Source organism: Hippocampus bargibanti, linkage group LG02 (genome assembly GCF_051943395.1).
Source record: "Hippocampus bargibanti isolate YZ-2025 linkage group LG02, ASM5194339v1, whole genome shotgun sequence".
Taxonomy (NCBI): Eukaryota; Metazoa; Chordata; class Actinopteri; order Syngnathiformes; family Syngnathidae; genus Hippocampus; species Hippocampus bargibanti.
This window is the reverse complement of record NC_142735.1, coordinates 24,622,098-24,634,584: the sequence shown is the minus strand read 5'-3', so window position 1 is coordinate 24,634,584 and position 12,487 is coordinate 24,622,098. Positions and strand designations below refer to the sequence as shown.

Sequence of the window (12,487 nt, the reverse complement as noted above, 5' to 3'; positions counted from 1 at the left end):
AATGTTCACAGTGACCCTTTGTCGGGGTCTCAGTAGTCATTTTATTCACGATTGATTGGATTTCAACTCACTCATAAGACCGCAAATGAGCGCTTTAGAAAGAAAAAGGAACGAGCTACTGGATGAACCTCAGTGACTATGTGATGAAGGTAAAATCTTGAAGGGCAGCGGGAAGAAGAGTCAGAGGGGGTGGGGGGAGTAGACGTGCCCTACACTGCAGGGGCGGGGGAGCTATTTAAAGTTCACTCGGCCAGTGCAGGGAACACAAGGAAGATTTCCACTGTTGGCTCCCACCTCATCCAGTTCCCTTCGCGGTCGTCTCAGAGTCAGGTGGGTGCTTTTGGATTACTTTGTAAAATCCGTTGTGATGATTTCGAATACAGATAGTTTTTGTTTCGCGAAAAAGATTTGATGAGAATAACAAGCTGTGCTCCACCTGGTTGATGACATGTGTGGTGTGCGCCAATGTTGCAATATATCATGTTTGGTGGGGTTGAGCTTACCGTCAATCAGAGGGAGGCTTTGAATGCGACCGATCAAAACATGCTATAGAATGGGTGACGGGCACATGACATCGCTTGCTTACGGGGTCCGCGCAGCTTCCACCTGCAATTTTGAAAAAAAAGACAGCCTTTGAGCATATTTGCATCGAAAACATTTCATGTTATTTGTTTGCAAACGGACAGATGAAAAAAATACCGCAATTTATGTTGCAATCGTCTCACCTGACTCAGAACATTCAAAGGAAAGAGAAAAGTGTGGCAAGATGCATTTTGACCCACAGTTGTAAATAGGCCAAGTCACCCACCCGCTCATTTGGCCTTTGCCTGATTCTGCAATGTGACCTAATTTACTAATCTGAATTTGTAGTCCTGCACTGCTTAGGTTGACGTATCCCAAAATTGACAATAAGACTACAATCCAGATACTTACCACTGTTTTAAAAACATGAGCAAAAGCAATCACAATTCTTAACACCTACAACACCTGTGTAAAAGCCAAAATATGCATGCAAGGATGTGGAGGAAAAAGTCAATAAACAATATGGTCGGAAAAAAATAAGTTAAAAAACAATAGCAACTGTCCTACTTCAAATACTACAGATGATTGTTGGCGGTGATGTATTAACTCCAGTACATCCGTTTTTACAATAACTTTGTGTCAGCTAAAGAAAATATTTAAGGCATGTTGTGCCTGAATAAAGAGAAACCCATATGCTCATTGTTTTCCATAAATAGAAACCATCACTTATGTTAAGTCAAATAAAATTATTTCATGTTGAAAAAACATTCTTAGACATCAGTCCTTTCAATTAACTACAGTACTGGCTCAAAAATGGTCGTCAATTTTATGTTAAGCGAGTAAATCAGAATCTAAATGAATTTTCATCCTTTAAAATTAATGCAATCAGTCAGTTAATTTGATTGCCAAATAATAAGTAAAGCAATATTTTATTTTGGGAAAGTAACAGTGGCAAGACTGTATTTAACTCAATGCAATCAATTTCCAACGTCCCATCATGCGAACACAATTGAGCTGGGAGGACGGACATAAGGTAGGAAGATTCCAAGTGTCATCATCCAAGATGTGGGAAATTGAGACTTCTCCATATTGGGTCAAAAAGCTTATGTGAGATATTTCTGATATTTTATTTCTGAGTCGATAGTGAGCGGCCGAGTCTACTTCTGAAAGTGAATAAGAAATCGATTGAATACTTCTTTTCAGCATCGCGTCTTATGACTGGTCCAAATGAGTTTACCGACCTTGTGGTATTTTCTCGGCAGTTTGACATCATGGGCGTGAAGATGCTGCAGTGTTTCCCCTTTTACAGGCACTGCAAAGAGCGTTGTAAAAACAAAAATTTCCCCACTGCGGCAGGTGAGACGCGCATCTGACGACCGAATCGCAGCCTTTCGGCTAAACTTAACTTTGCTGTCATCCACAAAGAGGAGAGAAATCTCCGCGTCGCCTCCGGCGCGTCGTGGGCCAGCGACGGTCTCACTCGAGGATCCCAAGTCTATTTCACCTCCAAAGCCAGGATGTCTTTTCGACACCAGCTGGACAGCAACGTCAATGCAGTGGATGCCACCGACTGAGCCGGCGAACGTGCCGTACCGCAAAGTACGCGTCAGCGGCTCACGTTCGAGTGCTGAGCGCTGTGCTGGCTCATGTGAACTCTTTACGCGTTACAACAAGCACCGGTTTGGCCTATAGTGAGCAAAGAAGTGGCTTTATGCTGGTTAGATCGGCTCAGAACGAAAAACAAGGATATAACTACACATTGTTTTTTTTAAACAACCACGTCGGCCTAACTTTGCTTTTATGCTAATGCTAAGTAACATTCAGATGCTAACGGTTAGCATCGATCATCGCAGGTTTTGAAGCAATTCATTTCGAATAGGACGGAACGGAACCATATTCTTTAACCGCGACGAAAAATGAGTAACATGACAGCTAAGTGGCCTTCTTCGTTTGCTTTTGGACAACTATAATAATACATCTCATTTATAAGCGCCTTTCAAAACTCTCAAGGACACTTTACAGTCCCGGTGGTCAAGGCCAGCATACCAGAAGGAGCGGCACACTGAAGTGGATTGCAGCATTATAAATCAGTTTTGGTTATTTACATTCTGTTTATGTCATTAAGTTATATTTTTATCAAGTGCTATATGTGAGATGGCTTTTATTTTTTATTTTAAAAAAGTAAACATTTTGACTTTTAAACCTTTACTTTGCATGTTTTTTTTTTAACCTGACAATACCTCACGGCGCACACATTTAACACTTTACGATATATATTTTTTAACACTTTCTGAGACATAACCTGGTTGTTAACACAATTCTCAGAATGGTCATCTTTAACTCATTCGGTGCCATTACCAAATTTATTCGGAAATTAAAAAGTGTGACGTTGAGCACCATTCCCAAATTCGTTCAGGTTTTTGTTTTTCTTGCAGGGTGCTGATCAGACCTTTGGCAATGTTTTTCCCTTCCACGAGGGTGCAGCATTTGCCTTTTGTTCATGTTAGCGCTTTGTTACAGCTTCAGCTGTTGTTAAAGCGCTATGATAATGTAAATCAATATATCGTATTGTATTTTGTACAGCTGCCCCCATTTCAAACTCAGATAACTCCAGACCCATATCATTTAGGAATTAACTTATTTCTGATGAAAGAAGAGAGTCTAAGGTTTCTGTATTGAATGTTTATGTAGTCCTAAAATTCAATATTCTGTGGATCCTTCAATTTGAGTGAAAATGACACAAACCGTGGCTCGGGAGTGGACACATTTTGCACATCATCTGGCAGTGAATGAGTTAATGCTATACAATAAATCTATGGGTTCATGTTTTAAACTGAGTACTGGTAATAATAATAATTTAGGGTCAGACATTGACACCCCTGCCCCTGAAACCAAAAAGAAACAATAGTCAAGCCTAGCTTGCAATGTTGGCGTTTATTGTTATGTTGACATTTGGAAAGCTTGGATGTATATTCATGACGTTTCTAACATATTTTGCTTAAAATATTTACTCTCATGCTCTGCCTTGTCTCCATTTCCCCAAATGAAACATTGTTAGCGATGTGGTTTGTGCTTCAAGATACAGTAAAGTCCGAAAAAATATCGATATAACCGGGACTATCGATATATCCGACCCTGCGCGCATGTAATTTTCTCCTTGCGTTCATAGAAATAGTATCGTAATAAGCGGTACTATCGATATAACCAATATTGATATAACGAGACTTTACTGTATTTGCTGCACAGGAGCAACAAAGAGATGTGATGCCCGTTCACAGCAGCAACGCGTTGAGAAGGCGTTGCTGCTGTGAACGTGAAGGCGGGACGTTAGAACACGGGCTTCCACTCAACAACATGGAGCTCATGAATAGTCTTTTCCATTGATTTAAAAAAAATCACACCTCAAAATTTGCTTAAATTTGCTTAAGGCACTTGTAAATTAAATGTATTATTATTATTACAGTAAAGTCTCGTTATATCGATATCGGTTATATCGATAGTACCGCTTATTACGATACTATTTTCATTTCCCTTGCACATTTCTAGTCTTTTTATGTATAATTAGTACCGTTTCGTACGATACCCGGTTATGACGATAATCCGGTTATTACGGTGCTCCTTTTCATCCCCCGCCGGCCATTTTTGTTGTTTATATCGATATATCCGTCGCGCCATTGGTCAACTTGGTCACGTGTCTTGTTACGTGAGCCGCCATCGGTCGCGCCATTGGTCGACTTGGTCACATGAGCCGCCATCGGTCGCGCTATTGGTCGACTTGGCCGTGTGACTTTGTCACGTGACACGCCATCGGTCGCGCCATTGGTCAACTTGGTCACGTGTCTTGGTTACGTGTCACGCCATCAGTCGCGCCATTGGTCGACTTGGTCAGGTGACTTGGTTACGTGCCCAGCACCCGTGTAGCAGAGCCATTTTCATTTTCAGACGCTAGCTCGTGTGTAGCAGACGAGATTGAAGTGTTTGTGTTAAAAGGTAAAAATGGGAAGCAGAAGAAGATTGATGTCTTTTTTAAATTGTATACATAATACAGTAAGATGTAAGCGTTGCAGTTTGCCTGTTGTGTTATGTACATGCCCACTGTACTGTATATGAATGCAATCGTTTTTTGCAACAATGTTTCTTGTTTTGTCTGCTGAAGCGCGATGATTTTGAAAATTATTAACATTCCATACTGTGTATTAAAGGACAGCCGATGTCACATTTTATTCAAATGCAAATAAAAATGACTTCACGCCAAGACGTCTTGCATTGCTTGTGAATCCAAACAATGGCTTCAGATTCGGATAATATGCTTTCTTGTTACACATCCAGTTATGAATATGTTTCAAATACACTGTAGTTCTGAAGATTAAAGCATACATGTTTACAATCATTAAAGAATTATATGTGCCATTTTGAGGCAACATTGGGGGAACATCTCACCCAAAAAAAAGGGAGCTAATGGCCAGCTCCGTTTCTTATATGGCGCTTGGCTTTTGTTTAATGCAGTTCGGCGCAGGATCGGATATATCGATAGTCCCGGTTATATCGATATTTTTTCGGACTCCCTTGGGTATCGATATAACGAGACTTTACTGTATTAAAATCTGAGTGGGTATAGTGAAAAATTCCAGGTTGATTTGGAAGGAAGTTTGAAATGTTCCATGGGGGGATTAATGGCAACAAAGCAGGAATTTACAAACCTGGAAGTTTAGCTCCTAGCATAATCATGACTAAAAGAACAAAATGTCATTCGAATATATCTGTTAAAGGGCAACCGACGTCACTTTTTTGTTTTTTAACTGACATCAGAAAAACGTTTTATAGCATCTAAAATACCCAAAACACGCAGTATGATATTTTTAGTCAAAAGTAAAACACCAATAAAAATGACTTAGTGTCCAAAATCTGCAAAAAATTGAGCTGCGAATTGGGCATTTTCCCGTCCCGCCCCCAGTTCGTGACGTCACGCCAAGACGTCTTGCATTGCTTGTGAATCAAAACAATGGCTTCAGATTCGGAGAATATGCTTTCTTGTTACACATCCAGTAATGAATATGATTCAAATAGTTCTGAAGAGGAAAGCATACATGTTTGCCATCGATTAAAGAAGAACTTTCACGTCATTTTGAGGCATCTGGACTGCAACGTAACGTCCCACAAAAGAGGCAGAAAAATGGCGACCAGCTCCTGTGAGGAATGAATCAGCCCGTTTCCACAGGCTAATACATTCCTTGCATGGAGCTTGGACTCCCTCTGCTGGTGGCTTTTGGATGTAGCATAAGGGGTTAAAAAAAAACAGTACAGCAAAATACATTGACGTGATGGAAAGACGCTACAATGTGTCTTTTTTTACGGTCAGGGGGCGTTCCTTTTCTGACGTCACGTGAGGACTCGTCACCAACTCAAAAACAAGACTTCCTGACTATTCAGCGCGAGTCTTAAAACGTAAAATATAGCTATATGCGGTGGCATCTTATTAAAATACGCCCAGTAGAAGTCATTTGAAGCCATTTTACAAATTATGGACACAACTTGTCCGGAGACGTCAGTTGTCCTTTAATGCTTAGTGCAGGTGATGGAGCGCATGTCTGAGGCGTGCATTATGACGTTACATGCACCGATGAAGAAAATCTTTTGAAAAGCCATCATCGTTTTTTTCACGGATGTCTGCTTCACAGAAAATTAAAATGTTCCGATTTAGGGTGGTCGTTTTCCACAGTCCCGCATTCTAACTTTCTTGAAATTGACATGGAACTTCTCTGAAATTTACTAGAAACTTTCTTGGGGAGGTGGAGAAATAAATAAAAATTGCACCAATTTGCAAGCCAAATCCCAACACGCCACTCATCATTTTCCGGAAGATTTTGAATTGTCTGTGCCTGGCAACACGGCGCAGGGACTCACGAGCTCAAGTCGACAATGACGTGCTCCCAGATCTGCGTATTTCCTTTAAAACTGGACGTAAAAATAAAATCCTGTCGGTCCGTGGACACGGGGGTGAAGGATCGCGGCGCCTGAATGTAGACCTCCTTGAAGCGCTCGAACGCGCCCTGTCGCTCATCCCACAAGAGGATCTGCGAGAAGGTGTAGTCGCTTCCCAGGGCCAGATAGTGGCGCTCTTTGAAGGAGAACGGCTGCAGGATCATGGCGCCGCGCGAAGGTAGCGCCTGAATCTCCGAGAACTGCTTGGCGCCCCAGTGCAGGACTTTGGAGTCTCCGATGTAACGCGTGGCGGCAAGGTAGAGCTCTCCCTTGATGCGGAAATGCTTGACCGCCACCACGTCCTCCGTGTCGGGAATCTCGCCCTGCAGGACAAACTTGCGGTTGCCGCGGCTCCATTGGTAGATGACTGGGACCTGCGAGCGGCTCGCCAACAACAGGTGCGCTTTGCCATCCAAGTTGAGGTACTCGGCGTCCGTGTCGCGGTACCACTCGTGAAGGGACTGGTAGGAATAAAAGCCGTTGTCGTTCCACTTGTAGAGGGTGGACAGGCCCGCTTTGGAGCTGTCGGCGATCACGAAGAACCGATCGGAGCCGATTTGGAACACCTCAATGTCGTTTGGTTTGGAGATCTTGGACACCTCGATGTCCTGGAATTTGGTGAAGGTGCTTTGGTCCTCATCGAATTTGTAGATGTGTGAGCCTCCAAAGAGCTGAGCCACGATGATGAATACTTGGTCTTCGATCACCACTGACTTGCATCCCACAATGGACTGACCTAAAAAAAAATAAAGATGTGAAAACCAGATTTGGTTGTGCAACTGCGACTGACGTCACTTTTTCTTCTTTGTGGCCAAAACAGTCCAAATGTCACTATATTCGATTTTAACCCTTTCTGGGAACGGCGGTTACGGCAGCAAGCAGCTTATCGTGTTATCATCAAAAAAACCCTGGACCGCAAAATACGAACCATGTTGTTCTGGTACTAATAGTACATTTTTTATTTCAAATTAAAAACAAATCAACTATAATATGAAGAGAGTCATTAATTATTGCTCCTTTAGGTTATTGTTAATCCCGACTCGCTCTTATTTAGCTTACTTCGTAAAGTTTCATACTCATGCGTGCTGTCACTCGTGCACAGATGTTACACAAGCTATCAATATTACACGAGTTGCTGAATAAAATTCACCTTATATTTAAAGAGCAAGTGATTTGTAAGTGAATTGCCTGGCAAAAAAGTCAGGTATTAGCTTTCAAATTAGCAAGAGAGCTGTGAGCCAACCGCTAATTTCAAAACCATGACATGTGGTTTTGAAATGTTATTTATGGCCTTAATTTTAACCAAATATCAATTGAATGGTTTATAATTATTTTTCATAACACACAAAAAGCCCGGGGACTGCCATGAATCGGTGGACAAGCGTACCCGTGATGTTATCATAAGTCCTGAAGTTCATTTCAATGTGATCCCACTGAAGGACCATGCAGCTCTCCACGCCAGGAGCGGCGACCGCCACGAAGACGTCGTTCTTGTAGCTGAACGTGTCGATGGAAAGGGATTCTGAGCTCACGCTTTGATGCAGGATGAAATCTGCCAAATGGGAATTCCCATCATCAATGTTGAGTCATAATGCACCAACCTATAGCTTCCGTTTTGAAGCAATGTTATTTTGACGCCTCTCTCCCTATAATTTGTTCATTTCACTCTGTGCAGTATGCATTGCAGATATCATTTTTTATCTTTCTTTGCCTCAAACCATCTCTCCGTTTGGTTTCAAAGATGCTGAAAACTCCCACTGTTACAAGAGAGCTCAGTTGTGATAGCCTTAGTGAGCTCTGCAGCACTGACTTTCCAAATGCTATGACGTTGCACAGAAATTTGCACAGTCCTGGCCGAGGGAACAAAATTGGAAACAAGATTAGGAATTAAACTACAGGTACTGTATTTGAGTTAGTAGTAGTGTGTGCGTGTGTGTTACTTCTGGGTTGAGTGAAGTTGACGCATCTGGTTGCCGCTGCTCACCCGCAGAAAATAATACCCTGTGACTGTAACTGAGTGTAATTGAGAGTTTTGAAATGTGCATATACATGAAATGTGTTATTATTTAGTTAACCACATTTAAAGGATAACCGACGCCTTCGGACAAGTTGTGTCCATAATGTGTAAAATCACTTCAAATGACTTCTACTGAGCGTATTTTACAAAGGACAACGACACCATTTTTTTGTTTCCTAACTGACATCAGAAAAACGTTTTGTAGCATCTAAAATACCCAAAACACGCAGAATGATATTTTTAGTCAAATGCAAAACACCAATAAAAATGATTGAAAGTGTCCAGAAACGACTTCAAATTGAACCCGGAAGTGGCCAGTTTCAGAAGGTCCCGCCCCCTTGTTTGTGATGTCACGCCAAGACATCTTGCCTTGCTCGAGAATCAAAACAATGGCTTCAGATTCGGAGAAGATGCTTTCTTATTACTCATCCAGTTATGAATATGACTCAAATAGTTCTGAAGAGGAAAACTTAAATGTTTGCAATTGATTAAAGAAGTTATTCCGTCATTTTGAGGCATCTGCACAGAAATGTAGCACCCAGAAAATGCAGAAGATTGCGCCAAAGCTCCGTTGGAAATGGGCTGATTTGTCTGCTTGGAATTTGTATCAGCGAATATCAAATAGTTGTCTTGGTGCAACACACGATTTACCATTGCGTTATTTATGTGTTTTCCTTCTAATTTTGCCATTAACACGACATTTTCATACCAAACAAAGTACCGCAAAATGCATTGTGTGTCCTTTTTTTCGGTCAGGGGCGTTCCAGACGTGACGTGACGTCAGGAATCGTCACCAACTCGAAAAAAAGACTTCCTGAATATTCAGCGTGAGTCTTAAAACGTAAAATATAGCTATATGCCGTGAAATCTTTGTAAAATACGCTAAGTAGAAGTCATTTGAAGAAGCGATTTTACAAATTATGGACACAACTTGTCCGGAGGCGTCGGTTGTCCTTTAAATAAATTAGCCCCACTGGACTAACTAAACGTGCTGTAGTGACATCATCGTCTGTCTTCTGATTGGTTGGTCAGAGGAAGCAAAATTTGACCACAAAATGTTATCAGTCACGATCTCTCACAAGACTTTTAAAAATCTGGTTGGTTTCATGAATTTTGTGTATTATTCAAGCGTGATTTGAAAATGTTACGAGCTAAATATCATTTCTGGATGTGGCGGAGGTTGTGTATTGTTGTTTGCTCACCAGTTGAGATGCACTCATTTTGCAAGCTCATGTCATTGAGGCGCCGGTCCTCGAGGTCCTCCGGCCCGGCGCACGATACGTCGGACACGGTGGTGTTGGTGTTCCGCAACCACGTCATTAGCCACTTGGCTCGGCAGTCACACTGGAAGACGTTGCCGCGCAGGTCCCTGTTGAAGATGACTGTTGATGATTTTGCCGCGGCGAAAGAAGAGCAATCCAAAATCACCAAACTTACAGTTCGATAAGAGAGTCCAGCTCACTGAAGAGATCCCGAGGCAGCGCATTGATTTTGTTGTTTGCCAACGACCTAAACCCGCAAAAAACAACAACAACAACAACAACAAAAAAACGCACAACCAAACACAACAAGCGATCAAATCTTCACCCCTGTCACCTGTTTTGTCACACATCTCCAAATGAACCAAATGGAAATCAAGGAACATACAGATGGGTGAGGTCCCTGAGTCCTCGGAAGGCATATTTGGATACGGTCTCAATTTTGTTGCTCTCAATAAACCTGTCCAAGAAAAACAACTTGCTTCGTCTGTTTACCAAACATTCACTTCGAACGACACACTTACAAGTACTCTAGATGTGGAAGGCCAGAGAAGGCATCATCCCTTATGGTGGTGAGAGAGTTGGAATTGAGAAGCCTGGAATAAAACAAAATATAGATGCATGTGAAAAGCTTAATATTGGGGGGACGGCGACATTTTCTTAAATGTGCCGTTGTCACACACTGGCAGTGGCACTTGGGGAGAGTGATAGCTCGTCGTGGCAAACTAAAGACTTGGACCGCCACGTCAAAAGATTTTAAATGATTTGTCATACATTTTACAAGTTAATCAATCTATTTGTGACTTTCATGCACAAGCTACAAAATAACATTGGGCTCCAGACTTGCCCATATCATCCACACCAAAATGTGATAAAATGCGATTGATTTTAGTCACAATGTGCATAGATTGCCACGAGAGGGTACTCAAGCTTCTGCCCCGGACGAAAAAAAGTACAGTGAGACCTCAACTTACGAACTTAATTGGTTCCCAGACAGAGTGTGTAAGGCGAAAAGTGTGGATCTAAAAAAAAAATTCCCATAGGAAACCATTAAAATGGGAATAATCCATTCCCGGGTTTCCATAAAATATACTTTTCAACTAAATAAGCCTTAAAACTACACACAACATACCTTATTCTATGTATAATAAATGTGCTATTGTATTGTAATGAAATAAATACACTGCATTGTATCATAAAGTCACTTTATTTACATTAGTGATGGTCATTTATGGCTTGATGGAATGGCGTTGGAGGTCGAAGGTCAAAGGGAATTGCTGTTTGGAAAGAGAGGCGCATTACATGAGGACTGTAATTAAAGAAATAAACTGTGCTGTAAAGTTTTATTTACCTTTTTGATGGTCGTTGATGGCTTATGGAAGGAGAGTCACCTTCCATAAGGACTGTTGTGTGTAACTTAACCTATGGTGCTGTTCGGTCGTGTGCTACCGCCGAAGATCACTCCGCCAGCCGTGGTGGGTGTGTATTATGAAAATAGTGCTTATTATAAGGTTTAATTTTCATAAATTTGACGTTTGTAAGACAAAAAGTTTGTAAGTTGAGGTGTTTGTAAGTTGAGGTCTCACTGTATTCTATCTGTAGCTTTTTTTTCTTCGTCAAACTGATTTTGCACTTTATTTCCATTTCGAATACATACATATTTTTTGGTAAAGTTAAGTTTCACATTATACATGATAGTGGAGAAAAAGCTTTAAAATGATCAATTTTATGTCATTTTTATTTATTGTCACAGGGACCTACTATATTTGAACGGAGGTGCGTCGTCTTTTCATATTCTGTCGGTTCCCTTCACCTCCATTAATAATTGTGTTGATTTTGTTAAAAAAGAGCTGTTTTTCTTAATTGTATAATTTTAACAACGGGTGCCCATTCTTGGGGGATGCAAATAGGAATCGTTCCCTTACAGCAGCTGGAGTGACGGCATGTGTGAGAACATTGCCTCTTTGACCTCTGAGAAAGTGCCATTGACGACGCTCCTGCAAGCACAACAAAACATCATATTTCCAACACGTTTGATGGATGTGAAATTATAATGACCTTTCGTATCCTGAGACTGCGTCAACTAACAGGCTGGAGTAGGAGTGGGGGCGGCAGCGAGTACTTACAAAGAAATGATGTCGCCGGTGGTCGTCCTCGGGACAGAAGAGGAGCCCACGCAAATGATGGACTCCTTGGAGCAGCTGCAAGTTGAAGGGCAGCGGGCAGGTTTTTTCGCCAGGCTGCCGCACAGACACACGCAAAGCAAAATCCAAAAGGCTCCCATCGGTGGCATCCCTGCTGCTGCTGCTTCTACTGGGTTTGCATGAGGCAGTCGGAACGGTACCGGGAGGGCAGGCAAGGCAGGTTGGCTGGCTGGCTGGCGCGTTTCCACCCTGCACCACGCGACGCAGCATCGGACGGCAGCGAATCAGCGGCGGCCCCCACCCACTACTCCCCCATCCCCCCAACGCGCACTTTCATTATTTATTAAATAAATCATTATCCTGCTTAAACAAGCAAGCCCCGCAATACTGACAACAATATGGAAATAACGCAGAGGCTATGAACCATGAACAACACGCAATAATTCAGAACCCGACCCCATCACGCGCAAGGAAAAAAAGTACTGCAGTATGGTGGACCACGGCCTCCCAATAAAACGTCTCTTGTTATGTCGACTTTTTTCAAAATTGAAGAGTTTTCAAAA

General features: G+C 42.0%; 1 protein-coding gene and 1 pseudogene across 2 annotated transcripts; one reads left to right on the top strand and one right to left on the bottom strand.

Annotated features, from left to right (window-relative positions):
- Positions 1-239: 239 nt before the first annotated feature.
- On the top strand, positions 240-2,730 carry LOC148902095 (uncharacterized; annotated as a pseudogene). The gene is made up of 2 exons (XR_016114238.1): positions 240-330; positions 1,785-2,730. The product of XR_016114238.1 is annotated as an uncharacterized LOC148902095 (transcript).
- A 2,720-nt stretch (positions 2,731-5,450) lies between these two features.
- lgi2a (leucine-rich repeat LGI family, member 2a) lies at positions 5,451-12,156 on the bottom strand. The gene is made up of 8 exons (XM_089017928.1): positions 11,907-12,156; positions 11,706-11,777; positions 10,305-10,376; positions 10,169-10,240; positions 9,959-10,030; positions 9,724-9,890; positions 7,892-8,056; positions 5,451-7,240 (listed from the first exon to the last, which is right to left on the bottom strand). The coding sequence occupies exons 1-8, from the start codon at positions 12,071-12,073 to the stop codon at positions 6,423-6,425; spliced, it is 1,605 nt and encodes a 534-aa protein (XP_088874054.1). The 5' UTR covers positions 12,074-12,156; the 3' UTR covers positions 5,451-6,422.
- Positions 12,157-12,487: the final 331 nt, after the last annotated feature.